This window comes from Chelonoidis abingdonii, chromosome 6 (assembly GCF_003597395.2).
Source record: "Chelonoidis abingdonii isolate Lonesome George chromosome 6, CheloAbing_2.0, whole genome shotgun sequence".
In the NCBI taxonomy this organism is placed as follows: domain Eukaryota; kingdom Metazoa; phylum Chordata; order Testudines; family Testudinidae; genus Chelonoidis; species Chelonoidis abingdonii.
In genome coordinates this window covers 89,920,243-89,939,866 of record NC_133774.1, presented here as the reverse complement: position 1 = coordinate 89,939,866, position 19,624 = coordinate 89,920,243, and the positions used below count along the sequence as shown (strand labels likewise).

Here is a 19,624-nt window from a genome sequence, read left to right as displayed (position 1 = left end):
TCTATTGATGTGAGACTCATTCATTCTCTCGCATGCAGATTATTCAGGTCATGTAAAACTTATAGAAGTGTATAATTATCTTTAACCAATTTCAAAGCAGAAAATTAGCATTTTGCTGTACAAGACCAACAGGATGATGATATACGCATGGGAAACATATCAAGAGGACGGGAGGAACGTTTGTTTATGCTTTTCGGAAGAAAGATGAGGCTGTGTGTTAAGAGTTTTAAAAATCTGCAGGTTAGCTGAGTCTAGTGTGTTTTTGTTGTTTGACAGAGGCAATCACCAGTGGCACAGGTTAACTTTAGGCTAGCCCAGCTTGACCATTGTTGAGTTCATACAGAATTGTAGAGTTGGCCAATAGAACAATTTTTTTGTGAAATTTTGAAGTTTTCAGTTTAAGAGTTTGCAATGGACCCTTTTGCAACATTGTGTATTGTATTACATCATAATTTCAATAAAATTTGATATTATATATTTTGCACTTGATATTTTTATCTTGCAGCACTATGCAAAGGTAAGTATTATCCCCACTTTACAGGTGAGGAAAGATGCACAAGAAGGTTAAGTGATTTGCTCAAAGCAAAGTCAGTAGCTGAGTCAAAAAATAAAAACCTTAGCTTCCTGAATCTCACTCCTCTAATCTTGCTGTAGGTAAGCATCTTCACAGAGTAAACATATTTAACAAGGCAAGAATCATTCATGAGAATTAAGTGTTTTCATCATTTTAGTAAATGAAAATTTATCCCTTATAATTTTGCACTTTATGTTGGTCAGCGAGGCAAGATTAATATATTATGCATTTCAGTGAATAGTCACAAAAATGTTACCATTTATTGATCTTCTGTTGGAAGCCACCCACACCAATGCAGACTCTGACTAATCTGATTGTCAAGGTTGTTGGTAATAAGAAACATCAGGTTAATAGTTTTATTTGTACACAATTCATATTTACAATTACTATTCAGTATTTTGTATAAAACAAGTTACAATATGCAAGATTTCCAAATGACAAATGCATATCAAACTAAGTTTACAAGACATCATGAAGCTTTATCTTAAAAATACCTTCAGCAAAATAAAACTTCCATTCTGTCATTCAGATTTAAAAAAATATGATTAGAAATATACAATTTAAAAAAAATCAGGATGAGCAGTACTGATTATTCAGTATGTGTTAAAGAAACTTTCCAGACTCTGTACACAAGACAAATGAAAGTCTGCAAACCATTGTTATAAAATTGCAGAACAATCTGATTAACATAATTGTTGATTTTTCTTCCACTTAGAATGTGCGTCTCATTTTATACAAATCCTAGCTTAATAGTTTTTGTCCAGTCTTTAAAAACAGCAGCACATCTGCAGCACTTTCCTATTTACAGTTGGAACAACAGGTCAAGATCTGGGAGTAACTTTAATATAAATTACTGACACTTTGCTGAAAAGCAGCAACTTGACCCAAGATACCCAATAGTTACTATGTATTTTAAGTAGGATTTTCACTATATATATATATCAGTATAAAAGGGCGGATGGTGAAAAAATGATGGGCCACCCACCCAGAATTATACATCCATCACAGCAGGGATAATTAGCTTCACAGCACACACAAATACTAGGTCTCCAGCTGCCTGTTTTACATGTACATTCCATTTGGCACACTTTCACAAGTCTTTCTCCCCTCGCTTTCAAAATTGTAGGTAGACAACTTTGGTACATATGATGCAAACGCAAGGCAAAATGTCAGATTGAAAATATGAGCTAAATGTTAAAATTACATAGGCTCTGAGGAGGTAATGTTGGTCACTAAATAGTAATGCTGATTTGAATAGTCAAATACAGAATGGCAGTAGCATTTGTACGTTTCTCCGCAACTGTAAGATGTTCGGAAGTGAAAAATGGTAGCCCAGAATCTTCATACCTAACAAAACTGTGAAACTTTGTTTAGAGACTTTCACTATATGTAATAGACATTTGTGATGGGCTTTGTTTTTTAGTTAAAATCAGTATTTGATGTTTAAAACAATGATACAAAATTGAAAGTCGGAGAGTTAATCTGGTTTTTTTAAAATGTAATTTCAAAGTTTTCTAAAACTTCAAATGTTGGGGTGATTCTTAAAAAACAAACCCTAGTCCGATCCTTTTCAGGTTCAACGGACAGTACAAACAACTCAACCTGTGCATATGTATAAGCAAATTATACCTATTACATTATTTCGGGGCAGACTTTAACTGAACAAATCAGTTCAGTATTTGCCAACAACAGACAACTCCTCAGTTTCACTTCAGTGCTGAGATAAAGCACAAACATGTACACAAAATATGAAAATACTTAGAGAAAAAAAGAACTGGAAAGGGAGCTGGGAAGTTAAAACTACTACATACTGTCCAAAAGCCTTATTGTGTTTTTTTTAATCTACTCCTCCCAACCACTTACTATCACCTCATTCAGCTGTTTAGGCTTGTAAAAAGTGGAACTATGACCTCCCCAGGGTTAGGACATTTAAAAAAAATATTTACCTGTACAGCACCTAGCACCGTGGTGTCCCTTTCAGCTTTAGAGGCAAACATTTTATTTTTTGAAAAAGATCCAGGAGCTCCAGTTGTTACAGTGGAGGCAAAATCTCTTGCCTTGCATCACTCACGTAATAAAAGGAGTGGAATCCCTCACAATGTCCCTGCCGGGGATTCTACCCACCTGGAGTGCATGGAGCCAGTGTAGCAGGGCATAGGTAGCCCAAGATGGGGAGGAGGGGAGAGTGAGAGTGTGGAATGTGTTATGCGTCAGCTATCCACAACAGGCAGACAGTCCCATTGGGACTGTCAGCTGGCACAAGTTAAGAGCAACTGCTAGGCTGGCTCTGACCAGGATAGGGGTAGAGAATCATGCGTTTGAGTGTTGTCTCTGTTATTAACTCCCCACTCTCTTGGGCTGCCCTGGCAGCTGCTGGAAAGGATGGGGCAGAGGGAAGTCACCCTTTACTAGGTGCTCCCCTATGTTCAGGCAGGCAGCTGCTCAGAGCATTCCAGGCTTACCCAAGAACTGCAGCTGCAGAAGGGAGAGGTATGGGGGAGGCAGCCCCCACAGGGCCTGGGCTGACATACACACTTTGGTTAAAAAAAAAAATCCACAGGATTGTTCAGAGAGCACATTTTCAATTACTCATTACTTGCAGATTCTCTCTTCTAGGTCACTAGTGGCAGTTGGACTCACCAGTCTAGCACAATAGGGCCTCTAATTCTTGATCAGCGTAAACAGCACTCTGCTACCCCAAATAAAAACACAGTGGGGCTGTATTAGCAGAGAGGGAATAGTTTTTTGTCCCTCCTCCCCTCACAAGGTTAGCAAGGCTCTTGTCCCCAGAATGATGTGGCTCAGCCCCTCACTCCCAATTGCTCTGAAAGATAATATAAACACTAAGATTACCATTTCCCTGGAGACAAGAGTCTCTCAACTGTACAAAGAAAGGAGCAAAGTCAGATGAATCAAAGGGGTTTCTTCTTACAAAAGGATATTAAATATCTGTTTAAGGTTTTGATTCCATACTGGAAGAACCTTTTCTTCTATCTTCTTTACATTCAAGTTTGCATAATTAAATGTTTCAGAACAACTTGGGAGGTGCTTCTGTTAACTTAACAAGTAACCATAGCCTCGACTAATACTCTTCTGCTTTTAGCATCAAAAGCTAGTCAAGCCACCATATTGTTACTTATGCTATCTAGGGAACACCCTTCAATTACCATGATGATTTTTTAATGCTCTAATAAGGGGATTAAATTAGACATAAGTGTTGAACCTTGCCTAGCACTGTTTAAATTTAGTAGAAACATTCCCTCCCACTGCAAGACAGTAGGTCTTTCTTCAGGACAAAAAAAGCTCTGCTGAGTAACATTTCAACCTTCCTCCCCTGATGTATTTATACAGAACTCATAAAAACAAACCTCTTTTTACTGTTGGTTATGCAGTAGCAGATCTATTCTGAGGGGTGTGCAAATGTCAAATGTGATGTTGGCAAACAAAGATACTGGGGGGGGAAATAAGCTGTTCAAATATAATAGGATAAAGCTGGAGGGAAAACCTTTTCTGATTTAGAAGAGAGTACTGAAAAGGAAATAAATAAAATTTCAAATCCTAGGTCACCTTTAAAAAATTACAGTGACATTTAACAGATAATTAGGTATCTAGAGCTTTTTTTTTTTTTTTGGTAAACGAAAGTACCTGGATGTTTAAAGGAGCACCGCCACCTTGAAATAACTATTTTTTAAAGATGACTGACTACACCTGCTCCCCACTGCCAATTTCAGTGGTTTTACAATCACAACTCATTTCTTTTAAGTGCCTCTATTTCCCCCAACCCCTAGTATGGAAGAAAATGATTAAACAAGGGAAACTATGACAATGACCATAAAGATGGTCTGATGCATAAACTTTAGGAACTATTACCATGTCTGAAAGATTGAGAACCTTAGATATTACCTGTAGCACAAGTAGGTAAAAAGTTTTCAACTAGCCATGTAATCTAAGTTGATGGTGCTGCTTTAAATTATAAACTCTGGTAGGAAAATCAAAGTTTTCAAGCAATTTGAGCAACTAAAAGCTATTACTAATAAAATAGTTAACAGCTTTTAGTTAATTTTTTTTTAAAAAACCCTTTGAAATAAAGCAGTCTTTGGCATACAGTAATTAGTCTGGGTATTTAACATTACAGCTTCATAAAAAAATTCACACAAAATAAGGAAGGCTATCCAAATCAACAGGAAAGTACAATGTTATGAGAATAAAATCTTGCCTTCCCAAGATTTGCTCTGTATTGGAGAGTGAGATCAGCTTGGACGGACAACAGTGAATTAAATATTTAAAAGCTCCCACCACACCTTCACTTCTTATGGTGGCCAGCAGCTAAGTGATTGCCATCACAATTACACACATGCATCACACCCACTTGTAAACTCTCTTTATAATAGAGAGTTTAGATAGTTACACCTGAGTCTAAATTCATAAGGTTTTTTTTTTTTTTTTTTTTTTTTAAACATTTGAGAAAACGTTTAGAATTAGAAAGCTGAACTGTTTGTTAAGCATCTTAAACAGGTCATCTTCTACAAATTAGGAGGAGTTTTTCTGCTAAATCTTAGCTGCATTTTGCAGTTAATTTCTTTGAAAGGAAAGACTTTTTAAGTTCCACAGCAATATTCCATTTCTTCCCACCCCAGCATCCTCTTCAGTCACTTCTTTTTACTTAACGCAGCACTGTCCTGGTCCTTGGTATGGAGTGACCACTGAAATGATAAAAAACAGATTTATGAGGAATAAAAACCATCCCATTTGAAATTCAAAAAACAAAGCAAGTGCAAAATCTTTCTAACATTTCTGCCAGTGTAAGCTAAGTTAAGCATAACAGTACAAAGAAAAAATTGTAAAGAAAAAGACTTGATACTTTTATAGAGAATAAATTATCAATTGTAAAGAAAGCACAGACTACTGTTCTGATTACAAAGAGTAGGAAAAAAGCCTTTGTAAAGAAAAAGCAGAGGATTCAAAGTACCATAATTTCATTAAGCGCATTTGCTGTAAAGCATTCCTTTTCCTTTTCTCCTTCTGAGGTATCAGACTGTGGGAAAATTAGAAAAGAATGGAAAAGAAATATTAATTTTTTTAAAGCTAGAATTAGATCACAAACAGACAAAGCTCTGGTGTGCTTCTCTGGTGAGAAAAAAAGCTAAGAGACCTATAAATTAATTGTTGCATGTATTTCCCCTTTCCTGCCAACAGAGTCACAATTATTCCTTGGCATAATGATTCCTATAGTCCAATTCTACTGAGCCCCCCAAATCCTCACTACACACACTATTTCCTCTCTTCTAAATTGCTAACAACGAAGGAGCTCAAGAACTTGTTAAATACATGGAATGCTAATAGTGTAGTGAGTGGGACAATAGCTTAATTTCTATCCATTTTAAGGGAAGAGGGTTCTGTTAGTTTCTTTACTTCATGCAGCTGGTGTTGGAATTTCTCAAGCCTCTACTGGATAGGTTACAAGGGGGGGGGGGGTTTGGGAGACAGGGGACCTTTTCCTGGCTCAGTCACTGCCTTGCTGTGTGCCTCCGTTTCCCAGTCTATAAAGTGGGGATATGAACACATGCTGTGTCCACCTCTGTAAAGCACTTTGAGTTCCATGGATGAAAAGCAGTTTAAGTGCTCAGTAGTAGGATTATTCCAGTTTTTTGTTTCAAGATGGGATAAGTATTAAATGTTGCCTCTACTGAAAATGGTCCAATTAAATAGACTAACAATAAGAATTTAAGGAGTGTCCGCATTCTGGAAGGAAGAGAGAAGAGGATAAAATTTCACCATAAAATGATCTGATAAATGCACTTTGTAAAATGTGAACTCTGACCTATCACTTATGGACCAACAGCCATGTCCTAGCGATGAGAAAGTGAGGTGCCAATAGACCAAGTCAGTTAATCTAATGTCACAGAGCTGATCATGACCCTAGGCTGCAATATGAATCCCTTGCAGTTCCATTACATTCTCCCATCCACACCACAAACAAAGTGCCATGTTAATACCCCCTCTCATTCTGGACAGCCAGACATTGACAATGGCAGATATATAGCATCACCTGAAGGAAAAGGCAAAATATCGTACATATTGGCTTGATTGAACAATCATGAGATGGCTTCATAAATCTCATCAGAAAACTTGAAGTAAATATTGTAGTTTTACTGGAAGATGAGTCATTCTGGACCCACTGCTTAACAATTTCTTCACTGTTTGAAGGATGAGGAAGGACTCAAATCTGAGGATATAATGCTAAGAATGAATTTTTGATCACAGACTGATTCAGCTGCAACAAAACTGAAATCTGAAGAAATCAATGCAAAACCTATATATAAAATGAGATTCAATGAAAAAAATGGAAACAGTGGTCATATAGGAAAGACTATTAAAATATACAGACACCAAATAAAAGAATACTGGCTAGGCAGCGATGTCCAAAGAATCAAAGAGTTTGTATTAGATGATAAAGTTTACATAGATACAATAATATTGTGTCACAAAAGACATGCTGAGTTAGATTAACAACAATACTACAGTATTAATAGAAGTCAGAACGGTTCTCCTCTACTCTGCATTTATTAGGCTTGAATTGGAATAATGCAGTCAGTTTGGGGGACACTCCCCCCCCTTTTTAAAAAAAAAAAACGAAGTTGAATAAACTTCAGGCAAAAAGGATGGGAAGCCAATTTTTGTTTTGTTTTGAATACACTAATGGAAGGTCCACGATGCCACCCATTGATTGCATATCCTTTTCCAAATGGAGAGCTGCAAAAGCTATCTCATTCTGTGACAGACTGGCTCCATACAAGATTTCTCCAGAGGCTACAGGTAAATAAAAACACATCCATATCGTAGGGAGGACACTCTTTATAATACCCATGAGAAGGTATATATTTAATCACATGATGCTTATATGAACTACAACCAAGCTGCTTTTTTTCATGGAAAAAGAACTCCAGAATTGTGACCCTATTGGATGGCACTATTTTGCTTTGAGATATCCTGAATGGCAGGATCTGGTCATCAACTGATTGAAGCAGGATGGTCTCAAAGTTAAGTATCAGAAACATGATCAGATACAGTTTAAAGTGAAAAATCTGGGGCAGAAGTTTCAGAAGCAGTGTCAGAAAGCCAAATTACAAATACTCTACAAAGTTAGTGCTCATTTATGAACTGAGGAATCCCTCATCTGTAAGAGCACAAGTCTTTCCTCAGAGCCAAAAGGCATCATGCCAGGTTTGTAAAAGATATCTCCAAATGGCAGCACTTCTTCATATAATAATTTATCAGAAGGTCTTTTTTCATTGTGAGAAATGAGAAGAAAGGAACTGAGGAATGCCTGCTGTTCTCTAGAAAGGAGGATCTATTCATAAGGATGCTTTCCAGGAACTGAAACAGTATGTCACTGAATGGACAAATGGCTACAGAGCTAAGAGGCTCAAAAACAGAAGAGGCATGAAGAATATAAGAAATAGCCAGAACCAGAGAGGTCAGCATGGACAGAAATCAGTACTGATAAAAACAATGCAGTCAAGGAGACCTAATCAAACAATTATACAAAAACTAAATATAGCTTTTAACTATTTGTTAATAGGAATCAAATGGTATATAATACCCTGAAAATTCTCTCAATGTTACATTAGAAGTGACCTGCAGGTTATCTTTTACCAACCATTACAGGATTCATTTTGTTTTTTTTTTTTTTTTAAATAGTTTGCATTTAAGGATAAGGGCCGAAGGAAGAGAAGAGAAAAGGAAATTCTACAAAACACTACCACATACTAAGTTTGTATTTATGGCACATAAACACCAACTCATAAGCCCTAGTTGCAAGTTTAATGATTCACTTCTCCCAACAAAATAAGGCTCTTCTCTTCAGCATTTATTGATAGACTAATTAAAAGATATTCATAACAAGCATAAGACAAAAAATTGTCACTTTAAAAAATAAAAAAACTATTTGAAACTGCTGTATGACATATAAGCCACAGATTATATGTAATTTGGATTTAATTTGTTTAGATCTTTTGTTTTCAAACTGAAAGTTGCAAGCCCTCTGTCATAAGTAGATAGGTAAGGGTTAATTTTCTTTTACCTGTAAGGGGTGGACAGGGGGGAATCAAGCACCTGACCAGAGGACCAATCAGAGAACTGGTTTTTTTTGAGGGAAAGGAACTCGGGGTCTTTTGTTTCTCCCGGCTATGGATTGAAACAGCTTTTCGCTAACTCCAATCTTCTTTCTAATATTCTACTATCAGTGGTGAGTACAAAGGAAACAAAGCAATAAGCTGTTATGTGCTTTGGTTTGTATTACATGTGTGTTGATTGGCTGGACTGGTTAATGGGCTATCTTTAAATCAATCTGTTTATTCCTATTTTCTTATAAGCCACATCCCATATTGAATTTCTTAATGCAGTGTTAAGTATATGTAAGTTCTTTCTTTTTTATATAAAGTTTTCTTTTTAAACTTGTGGGAGTTTCTTTTCCTAGTGAGACAAGGGGAGAGGAATTTCTGTGCCCAGAGCTCTGTCTACCTCTGTGTGACAGGCTAGGGGAGGGAGCCCAGGCTCTGTGGATTTGCAGGGCGGGAACAGCTACGGGAAAAAGTTACAGGGAAAGAGGAGTTAGTTTCTGTTTCCCTGTGTTGGAGGCTGTCTCTTTGGAGAAGAGGAGGCAAGTTTCTCGTATTGTGATGTAAAGAGATACATCAATTCCCTCAGGTTGCTCAGAGAGGAGGAAGGAGAGGGAGATAATTCCTTGCGGTAAGACTCAGACTTCTGAGTCTTGGGGGTCTTCCAGAGGAAGCTGGGGAGGCAAGAGAGGGGTCCCCCAAGAATATTGGGAACACGGGCTGATAGAGCCAAAACTCCTATCTGGTGGCAGCGAGATAAGATCCAAGCTGGTACAAGCTTGGGGGAATCATAGTAAGCACCCAGATTTTGGACTCTAGGTCCAGATTTGAGACAGACGTTACACATGGTGGCACGGCCGTGGGAAAGAGAGAATCCAAAGCCCATAAGAATATTATTTTTCTTTCTCTCCTAAGGTTTTAGAAAAGAGGGGTTGGTTTTAAAAGTAGACAGAGAGAAGTTTTTTTTTCTGCCTGCTTTTGGCAGCTTGCATTTTTGCAAAGAGTCATTAAGGAAGCCATTAGAGGTCTTTGTTAAACACATGGGGGTCAAGTATCCCAGCCAGCTACACACAGGTAAATACAGTGGCTTTGTTTGGTTAAATTGCATATCAAGAGAGCAGAGGCAGAAAACAGGGACAGCAGATAGCCGGCAATTCAGGCAACAAACACCAGAGGGCACTCCAAACAAGAAACAGAAACCATGAGTGCCAAAAGATACCTGAAAAGGAACGCACTACAACAAGCCAAGACAACGAAAGGAACATCAAACAGATGGACCGAATTAGGGCTGAACAAGAAGTCTAGAGGCAACCCATAAAAGAGAACAAGAAGCCCACAGCAGCCTTCCACGAGAACTGGAAAAACACAAATCGGAGATGAAAAGGCTACAACAGAAAGCAGCAGCCAAAGAGGAAGCTTACAAAAGAGAACAAGCAGACAAAGATGCAGCCTCAAACGAGAGCTGGAACTACAGAGAGAGGCCACAAGGAGGCCTTGGCATTAGAGCGGCTAAACATCAGAAACCAGTAAATCCTACCCCTCCGGTGCAGTTGCTGGTCAACCGCACAGGAAATTTCCAACTACAAGCAGGTGATGACCCGGAAACCTCTTAGAAAATTTCGAAGGTCTGTATTGGGTACAGCATCCCTGAAAACCAGTACATGCTAGAGCTGAGGTCACACCTCAGTGGACCTTTAGCAGACGTGCGGCTAAAATGCCAAGGGAACAAATGAACAATTATAAACTGTTTCAAACCCAAGCCAGATCCGATGGGGATGCTGGATCGCCGTCGGCGGTTCAGAAACCAAAAGTGGAAAGCAGACGGGTCATTTCGCCGACACGCCTATTACGATTGGAAGCATTGTGACGCCTGGATATCAGGAAACCTGTTCAAACGTCAAGAACGCGCCACCTCATATACATGGAGCAGTTCTTGGATGGTGTCCTCAGGACATCACACGGTACATCCTAGATGGAAAACCCAAAACTCTCACCGAGGCGGGGGAGATTGGAGCCAATGGATGGAGGTGGCAGAAAGCAAGAAAGCTACTGTAAAGGGGAGTGAAAACCCCAGGGGCCACACCGACAATAAACCTTACAACCGAGGGCAACCCAACAAAAACCCTACAACGAGGGCAACCCAAAACCCACTACAACCCAAGAAAGCCACAGACACCCTACCTTCACCTCACCAGTCTTCAGTAACTTACCTCAACCCAGTGACCCATTATTGGAAGATGCTAGAAGTCTAATGAACGGGACATATCAAAGCCAACTGCCCAAAGGCCAACTGCCCGAATAACCCCACCAGGTGCAAGTCATTGCACCCCCAGCAAACCAAAATCCCAGGCCAGATACCTCTCAAATCCCTTGGAGCGAAGGGAACATTTGAGAGTGGGCGAAAAGAAGGTTACCGCGTGGAGAGACACGGGGGCACAAGTGTCAGCTATCCACCATCCTTCGTCGATCCCCAACTCATCAACCAAAGGCCAGCAAAGGACCATTTACCCCTTCATGCACAAGCTGTGGTCTTGCCTACAGCTGAACTGCCTGTCCATACAAGGCTGGTCAGGAATGTGGACTTTTGCAGTTTATGACAATTATCCATCCCATGCTACTGGGGGAAGACTGGCCAACCAAGTGAAGCAGTCCAAGAGAGTGGGAATGGTTACACGCAGCCAAACCAGGCAAGCTTCCAGACCATTCCTGTTCCTGAGCCGTCCACAGAGAACCTGTCTGTGTTACCGAGACCCAGACCGAGGTAGTGGACCTGGATCCCATGTCAACGGCTGAACCAGCCACAGCACTCCAGTCCGACCCGAACTGGAACAGCACCAGCACCAGCACAAGCAAGTGCACCATACCTTCAACCACAACGCCGGAGGGACCAACGAGCCTGAACTGGCAGAAGCCACAGACACACCATGCCGAAGAGGCTCAGCCAGAGCCTGAAATACCACCAGGTGCACCAAACGGACAGCGGTACACCAGCTACGAAACAACCCCATCACCTACATCACTTCCAGAGGACCAAGCCAGTCCACAGTCTGAGGAAGAACTGAAGTCCCCAGCCTCAAGGGAACAGCCAGACTGAGCAGGAAGCGATGACAGCCTCAGAAAGCTTGGGGTGGCGCACAGAGCAACCACCGCTCTCAGCTCTTCTAACCGATCCGGTTTGTTACAGACCAAGGACTTTTATGAAGGAAATCTTTCTGGTGGACACCGGAAGAATGGCAGCCGCACAAACGGTGGTGGTTCCAACTAAGTACCGGGGGAAGCTCTTAAGCTTAGCCCATGATCATCCCAGTGGCCATTGCGGGGGTGAACAGAACCAAAGACAGGTTGGGGAAGCTAAGGGCCCCAGACTTTGACAAACCATTCCTAGTAACCACCGATGCATCTGAGCGTGGTATAGGAGCAGTTCTCATGCAGAAAGGACCGGATCAGAACTTCCATCCTGTCGTGTTTCTCAGCAAGAAACTATCGGAGAGGGAAAGCTACTGGTCAGTCAGTGAGAAGGAATGCTATGCCATTGTGTATGCCCTGGAAAAGCTACGACCACACCCTCTTGGCAGTTTCACTCCCAAAAAAGAGAAATATATATTTGGTATCTCTCTTCCACAGTGTATGGACATCTGTGAATGTGAAAGAGGACAACACTAGAAAAAAAAATACTGATGGCTTTAAATTCCCCTAATTAATGGTTATGTAACCTACAGATCTGAGCTAGATTCTCATGCTCATTTCCAGCACAACTTGGGAGGGTCTAGGTCTGCATACTTGCTTTGCACATGGACGGATACAAGAACTCGTGTGGTAGCTGTCAGAAGTAAATATACTTTGTACCCATATGCTTACACACAAGAAGGCACTCACACTCTTGTTCTAAACCATCCACATTTTTAATTCTCCATGTGCTTGTAGAGCAGACTACCTAGTTTAAATTCTGAATCCTTTTCCCATTATAAAATCTCATTACCAGCACTATATCTCATATCATATACACACACACACACTCTATGCATTTTCTACACCTCTGTGATACAAAGCCAGTGTGCTTCTATGGTTTATTTTCTCATATCTTAGTGGTCAGTCCTATTCCTCTTAGTTTTTATATTTCTTTCTTTCTCTTTCCATATTAATCCTTGGCAAGACAAAGGAGGAGTCCCTCCCCCAAAAGAGAACTGTGAAACGTTGTCTACTGTTTTCGCTCAATATTGAAGATACCGTCTTTTCCACAAAAGACAAGTAAATAGATCTTTTCTATGCTGAATGGTTGGCTTCAATCATCCATGTTCTTTGACTTTCCAGAAAGAGTGGAACTTATAATGTTTATTTTCTTATTGGATGGCTAGACCAATAGAAAAAAGGATGACAATACATTTGATCTTACAGCAGTAGAGAAGGGTGTTACAGAGGATATATTTATGAATATTTGACAGAAGTTAGTTCTTTGCCATCTGAATTTCTAATTTGTTGCACTTGTACTGTTTCTCAACTCCGCCCTGCACTCTTCCCTCCACTACACTGTCATATACAATCTCTCACCAGTTTTTTTAAAATTTGTTTCTGGAGAGGTTTTGTCATAATACCTGTAGATATTGTGATGGGAACTATTAAATCAGCAAACTCCTAAATTCAGTAATCCTTAAATCATACATCAGAACCACAATACAAGTCTTTCAGTTTCCAGAATTCACTCAGAAATGTATGACACAAGAGATTCAAAGCTCCAGACAGTCTCATTACATGATACATTTTAAAATATTTTAATTAATTCCTTGTCACTAGGAGGCTAATATTCCCTCAGACAAAGTCCATCACCAGCTATGGACATGCCAGCTCAAAAGAGTAACTCTCACCTTTTTAAACTGCTTTTTCTTGCAGCAGACCTGGTAGTTCTTTTATTAATGTCTGCACTGCCAGAAATGCTAGGTTCAGACGTTTTACTTTTCTGAACACTGGACTGTAGAATTACTCTGAAAAGAGTCGGAAAAAGAAAATTATATAACCTGAAAGTTTACCAGAAAAAAACTGATAAGAGGATATAATACTTTAGCACAAAGAACAGATATATCGGTATGTGTGTCATATGGCTCTCATTTCTCGAAAAAGAGTTCTTTGCAGACTGAGGTATACAATTTCCCCTTGGTAATGCTTTGTTAGTAAGTTAATTCTTGCAGTGTTACTAGTTTATTTTTACTTTACTTATTTTACATTCAATGAGATTGTCAAAGTGCTTTTCTTTTAGCATTATTACCTTTTTAGGAAGAAGGGGAGAAGGTAGAAATGAAGTGAACAAAAAGCTGATATTTTAAGTGCTTTGTACTGAAAGAGCGAGCAACATGAAGAGCCTAATAGAGAAGCAAATGTTATTTTCCCACCAATGACATCTTGGCTGATGCAAAAGAAATCACAACTCTCAACAGCTCCTGAAGATCAGAGTCTAAATCTCCAACCCATAACATGGTCATTTGGAACAGAGAGTCTGTAAAAAGCTTTGTTACAATTGACCCAGGTTCAGTTTTTAGTTGACAATGCTGGTATTTTGCTGTTAGAAAACAGGGAGTGACCACACCACACTTGTGGCATGCTTTTCAAAAATGCTGACTACCCAGCATCTCCCAGTAGATACTGGCAGCAACAGGCACAACACACTCTTTAAAAATAAAGTCACTTGTACCCTTTGCCATCCCCCATTTTCCCTATCTCTTCCGTTTTGCCTTGCTGCATCCCACCATGTTTCTGCTTACACTATGGGAGAGGTTTTTTTTGTTTTTTTTTAATTACTCCATATGGCACCTGCCACACTTTTGGATACTCAGTTAATAATTATTATATAACAGAAGTGTAGGAGGGACTCTCGTCTCATGACATCAATTAAATCATTTTAGCAAGGCATTTCCCACTCAATTTGAACTCTGCCCTCACAGAACCAACTAGATTCTGAAACTATTATAAGTCTAATTTGTCCATGAAGTGAAATAGTTCATTGTTATGCGTGCCACACATTCTGGTTACTTTACCTTACAAAAGGTCCTGTGGCACCTTATAGATTAACAGATGTATTGGAGCATAAGCTTTCATGAATGAATACGCACTTCAGTATTCACCCACAAAAGCTTATGCTCCAATACATCTGTTAGTCTATAAGGTGCCACAGGACTCTGTCACTTTTTACAGATCCAGACTAACACGGCTACCCCTCTGATACTTTACTTTACAATAACTTGTTCTTTGAGATGTGTGGTCCCTATGTGTAGTCCACGTGAGGTGCACATGCATTTGATGTGCCTGACACCAGAAGATTTTTCTTTAGTAGTGTCCACTGATCTGTGTCTACGCACTCTGAACACAAGGCATAAGGGCTCAGCGTGGACAGGCTGCCTCTCCAGCTCCTATACCACCAGAAATTGCTTTAGGAAAGGATCTAAAGTAGAGGGAAGGAGAACAGGTAGTGGAATACATATAGGGACCACACACATCTTAAATAACTTCAGTTACTGTAAGGTAAGTAACATGAATTTCTTCGAGTGATGGTCCCTATGAATATGTCACATGAGAGGACTCAAAAGTACTACTCATTGAGGAGGAGGGTGTGAGGACCGCGATGTATTACAGATTGCAGGACACATCTGTTGAAAAAGCTTGTACCAGGGCATAATGTCTAGCAAAAAGATACACGCACAACCACATGTTGCTGCTCTACAGAAAGGAGACATCCTGAAGAAAAAGCTACTAAGACAGCCTGGGTTCTGGTCAAGTGGGCTCTCTCACTTTGTGGTGGAGGTGTCACAATTAGCTCATAGCAAAGCAGGATGAAACCTGAAATCCATTTGTAAAGTGTCTGTGAGGAAATTACTTCCCCTTTCATCCATTCAGTAAAGGAAATAGTGTCAGAGATTTCCTGAAGGGTTTTGTCTTGCAGACAGAACACCAAGGCTCAACAGACATCCAAAGAATGGAGCTTTCTGTTTTCTGGTGGTGTGAGGTTTTGGGTAGAAAACAGGTAGATATATGACCTAATTTAAAGTGGAATTTGGAGGAAACTTTTGGAATGAACATGGGGTGTAACATCAAAGAAATCTTACACTTCTGGAAGACAATGTAGGGAGAGTCTGCCATAAGGAATCCAAAGTCACTTACTCTTCTGACAGAGGTGACTGTGGTCAGAAAGGCCACCTTCAAAAGACAGATGAAGGGAGCAGGAAAATACAGGTTCAAAAGGACGATTAATGAGTGCTGACAATGACAGACTGAAGACTCAAATCGGTATAGATTTCAGTACTGGGAGGAAAGGTTCTATCAAGGCTGTTTGAAAACCTCACAATGGATAAAGACCAAAACAGTTTTGGTCTTCCACTACAGAATGGAAGGCCTTAATCATTGCCAAATGAACTTTCAGTGAGCTGAGTGATAAACCAGACGTGGTAGGGATCTCTGAGCCCTTTGGACGTATCTGAGGATGCAGACATCAGATAGAAAATTTCTTCCATTTCATCATAGACTTTCCTGCTATTGTTGAGAATGGCTTGTTCTGCCTCTGAATCTGACCTCTCTAAGCTCATCATCCATCCAAATACCAGGCTTAGACTGAATGATGCTGGATTTGGATGAATGGTCTTGCCTTTCTCCTAAGTCAGCTGGTTCAGAGCTAGAGAGGAAGCCATATAAAGGAAGCTGGTGAACCAAAACTGTCTCAACCACTAGGACTGGCCAATGCTTTTTTCCTGCTTGATCTTCCTCAGGCTTGAGGTAAGAGGAGAATGGGTGGCAAAGCATCCATTAGCGGTGCTGACCATTTTACTAGGAATGCCTCTTCTCAGGAATTGTACCCCTGAGCTGCCTGGGAACACTAGACTTGGCATTTCTAGTTTTCCTGGCACAAAAAAGACATCCCACAACAGGAATCCCCACTGTCAGAAAATGCTCTGTATCACTGAGCTGTGAAGTTTTCAATCCTGGTCTGTGGAACTGCCTGCTGAGGCTGTCTGCCAAAGTGTTCATTATTCCTGGAAAGTGCACTGCCAAGAGAATGATCTGGTGTCAGATATACCAATTCCAGAGACTGATCATCTTCATGCAAAGAGTGGTGGTCTGCTCTGCTTCATGTTTGTTCATGCAGGCCTGCCAGGGTGGGGGGCAAGTGGGGCAATTTGCCCCAGGCCCCGGGCCCCACAGGAATATAGTATTCTATAGTATTGCAACTTTTTTTTATGGAAGGGGTCCCCAAAATTGCTTTGCCCCAGATGCTCTGAATCCTCTGAGCAGCCCTGTGTTCATGTACTATACTGTAGTCATATTGCCCAACATACTGAATATGTAGGGCATGGATGAAAGGCAAAAGTCTTCTGTAGGATTCGAGTACTGCTTGCAGCTGGAGGAGACATGTGAAGCTTGAATCTTGCCAAGTCCAAGAACCTTGAGCCACCTCTTCATCCAGATGTGCTCCCCAGCCTGATAGGGAGGCATACGGAATTAGTTTCTTCATGGGTGCAGGGGGAACAAAGGTAACCATTATGCCCACAGCTTCTCTTTTCCCACCAAGTTGAAGATCTTGAAAACACTGTGTGGAACTGACACTCGCTTGCCCAGCTTGTCTCTATTCAGAACATAAACTGTTTGCAACTATACCTGATGATTTCACAGATGGAGTCCTGTGAAGGATATCACATAGGAGACCATATGGCCAAGAAGGACCATATGGCCTAGGATCTCCCAGGGCTCAGTCAAAGCTGGGAGATGAGGTCCGTCAGAGCTTGCAATCCGTCCTGGGTAAGTATGCTTTGGCTGTTATAAAATCCAAAAACTGCTCTAGTAAAGAAGTCTATAGTTTGCACAGAAACTAAAGTGGACATTTCTAGGTTTCCTTCGAGCTATAAGGATTGAAGGAAGCTGAGTAGGGATAGAGCCGCCAACTGTACTTCTTTCCCAGTATGACTGACTTATGAGCAGCCAGTTGTTTAGGGAGGGAAATACTGGGGTGCCCTAGTGATGCTGGTATGCTGCCACCATGGATAGCGCCTTCATGAAAACCCTTGACCGATCAAGAGACGGAAGGAAAGCTTTCTGTACTAGTAGTGGTCTAGGCTCATTATAAAATGAAGCAACCTTCTGTGTGCATGTCTATGTAGAAATAGGCGTTCTTCAAATCTAGAGTTGCAAATCAGTTGTCTTTGTTTAGAGAGAGGATTATAGAGGCCCGGGTGACCTCTCTCAATCTTGATCAGCGGATGAAGATATTTGAGATCCAGAATGAGTCTCCAGCATCCCTGTTTCTTGGGTAGGAGGAAGTATCTTGAATAACAGCCCTTCCCACATGCTGTGGACGGACCAGTTCTATCGCACATAGACAAGAGGTAGACTCCCAGTTCCAGCTGAGAGTCCTCTTGTGAGAGTGATCCTTGAAGAAGAATGGGAAAGGGAGTTTTGATGTAGGGATGGACAAGTTTTATTGTACAGCATTTGCCGGTGGTAATGATCTCTAGAACCATCTGTCCGACATGATCTGATGCCACACCTGAAAGAAACAGGCTAAGTAGCCACCAAAAGGAGCACAGGATTCCCGGGCTCAGGGCTGCTTCCCCCCATGGCTCCTGCCCAGGCTCTAGGCCTCCCAGGCTCAGGGCTTCTGCCCCCACCCCGGCTCCTGCCCAGTCTTGGGGCTTCAGCCCCTGTGTCTCCTGCTGTGGCTCCTGCCAGGGCTGAGGCACCCATTTTTCAAATTGTTCATGGCCTCTGGGTATAGGTCCCATGGGCCCATGCCTTAATCCACCACTGACACTAATTAGCAGCTAGGTGCCCACGGTTGGGGCACTCTCACCAGTGCTGGGGAGATCAAACCTACCTCCACCTCTGGGAGCCTCCTTCAGCTGCAGGAAACTCTGCAGCTGCTGCCTTCAGAGCTGGGCACAGGAGTGAATATGGCAATGCTGCAATCCCCCTACAACGGTTTTGGGACTCCCCCACAATCCCCTTTTGGATCAGGACACCCACAGTTACAACACCATGAAATGTCAAGTGTGAACATCTGAAATTGACCAATTTTAAGACCCTCTGGCCATGAAATTGACCAAAGTGAACTGTGACTTTGCTAGGCCCCTAGTTAAAACCATGAAGAGGAACCGGATAAAGCTGGAAGGGCCAGTTTGAAGTTCACTGCATTGACTTAGGAGTCAAAGTCTCTCACCAAATCTACCCATTCCTGATTAATAAGGCCATAGTCCCTGGTAATGAGTTTCTGAAATATCAAAAACAGTGGGATTTTTTCTTTTACCATGGAGAACTCTGTGTTTAAAATGGTCTGCTGACCACAGGATATTAGCAGGAACTTTAATAGTTTCCAAGAGTTATACAGAAAGATACCACTTTCTTCTGGAGAAAAACAGGGAGAAGGCTGCTCCAGAGACATGGACTCATCTCCAGAGAAGTCAGGTAACTGCAGTTGAAGCTCGACTTCTGAAGCGTGGAAAGAGCCAGCCACGCTTTGTGATGGGTCTGGATGAGGTTAGCCCAAAGAGGCTAAAGCTTGATGTTTTCTAGCACTGCTAAAAGATTTCTCTCTAGATGGAGATGCAGTTTGATAAGAGGATGAAGAGCCTAAAGAAGAGAGTACGAAGAGGAAAAGAATGCTGATCCAGCGCAATGTAAAGGCTCAGCAGATGAACAACAGACCTACTGCTGGAAGGGTAAATGTTACCTCTCCAGATAGAAGAACTGAATAAGGCTGGAGACAGCCTTATTGTGCCAGGGAACCCCAGAATGAATCTCAGGCCTGGTCTACACTACACGTTTAAATCGATTTAAAGAGCGTTATATCGATTTAACGCTGTACCCGTCCACACTACAACGTCCTTTATATCAATATAAAGGGCTCTTTAAATCGATTTCTGTACTCCACCCCGACAAGAGGAGTAGCGCTAAATTCGAT

General features: G+C 41.1%; 1 protein-coding gene across 10 annotated transcripts in view; it reads right to left on the bottom strand.

Moving 5' to 3' along the window:
• Positions 1-916: 916 nt before the first annotated feature.
• CDC14B (cell division cycle 14B) overlaps positions 917-19,624 on the bottom strand; it is an 80,864-nt gene continuing 62,156 nt past the window's right edge. For 4 of the 10 annotated variants that reach the window (XM_032788085.2, XM_075067209.1, XM_032788095.2 and 1 more), the window contains 3 exons: positions 13,557-13,673; positions 5,544-5,609; positions 5,034-5,277 (listed from right to left, as the gene is read on the bottom strand). In XM_032788085.2, the coding sequence (XP_032643976.1) occupies positions 5,238-5,277; positions 5,544-5,609; positions 13,557-13,673 (223 nt within the window). In that variant the 3' untranslated portion in view covers positions 5,034-5,237. Of the gene's footprint in view, positions 5,278-5,543; positions 5,610-13,556; positions 13,674-19,624 lie in introns of those variants that run through there. The other 6 variants (XM_032788086.2, XM_032788091.2, XM_032788093.2 and 3 more) reach the window with 6 other exon arrangements.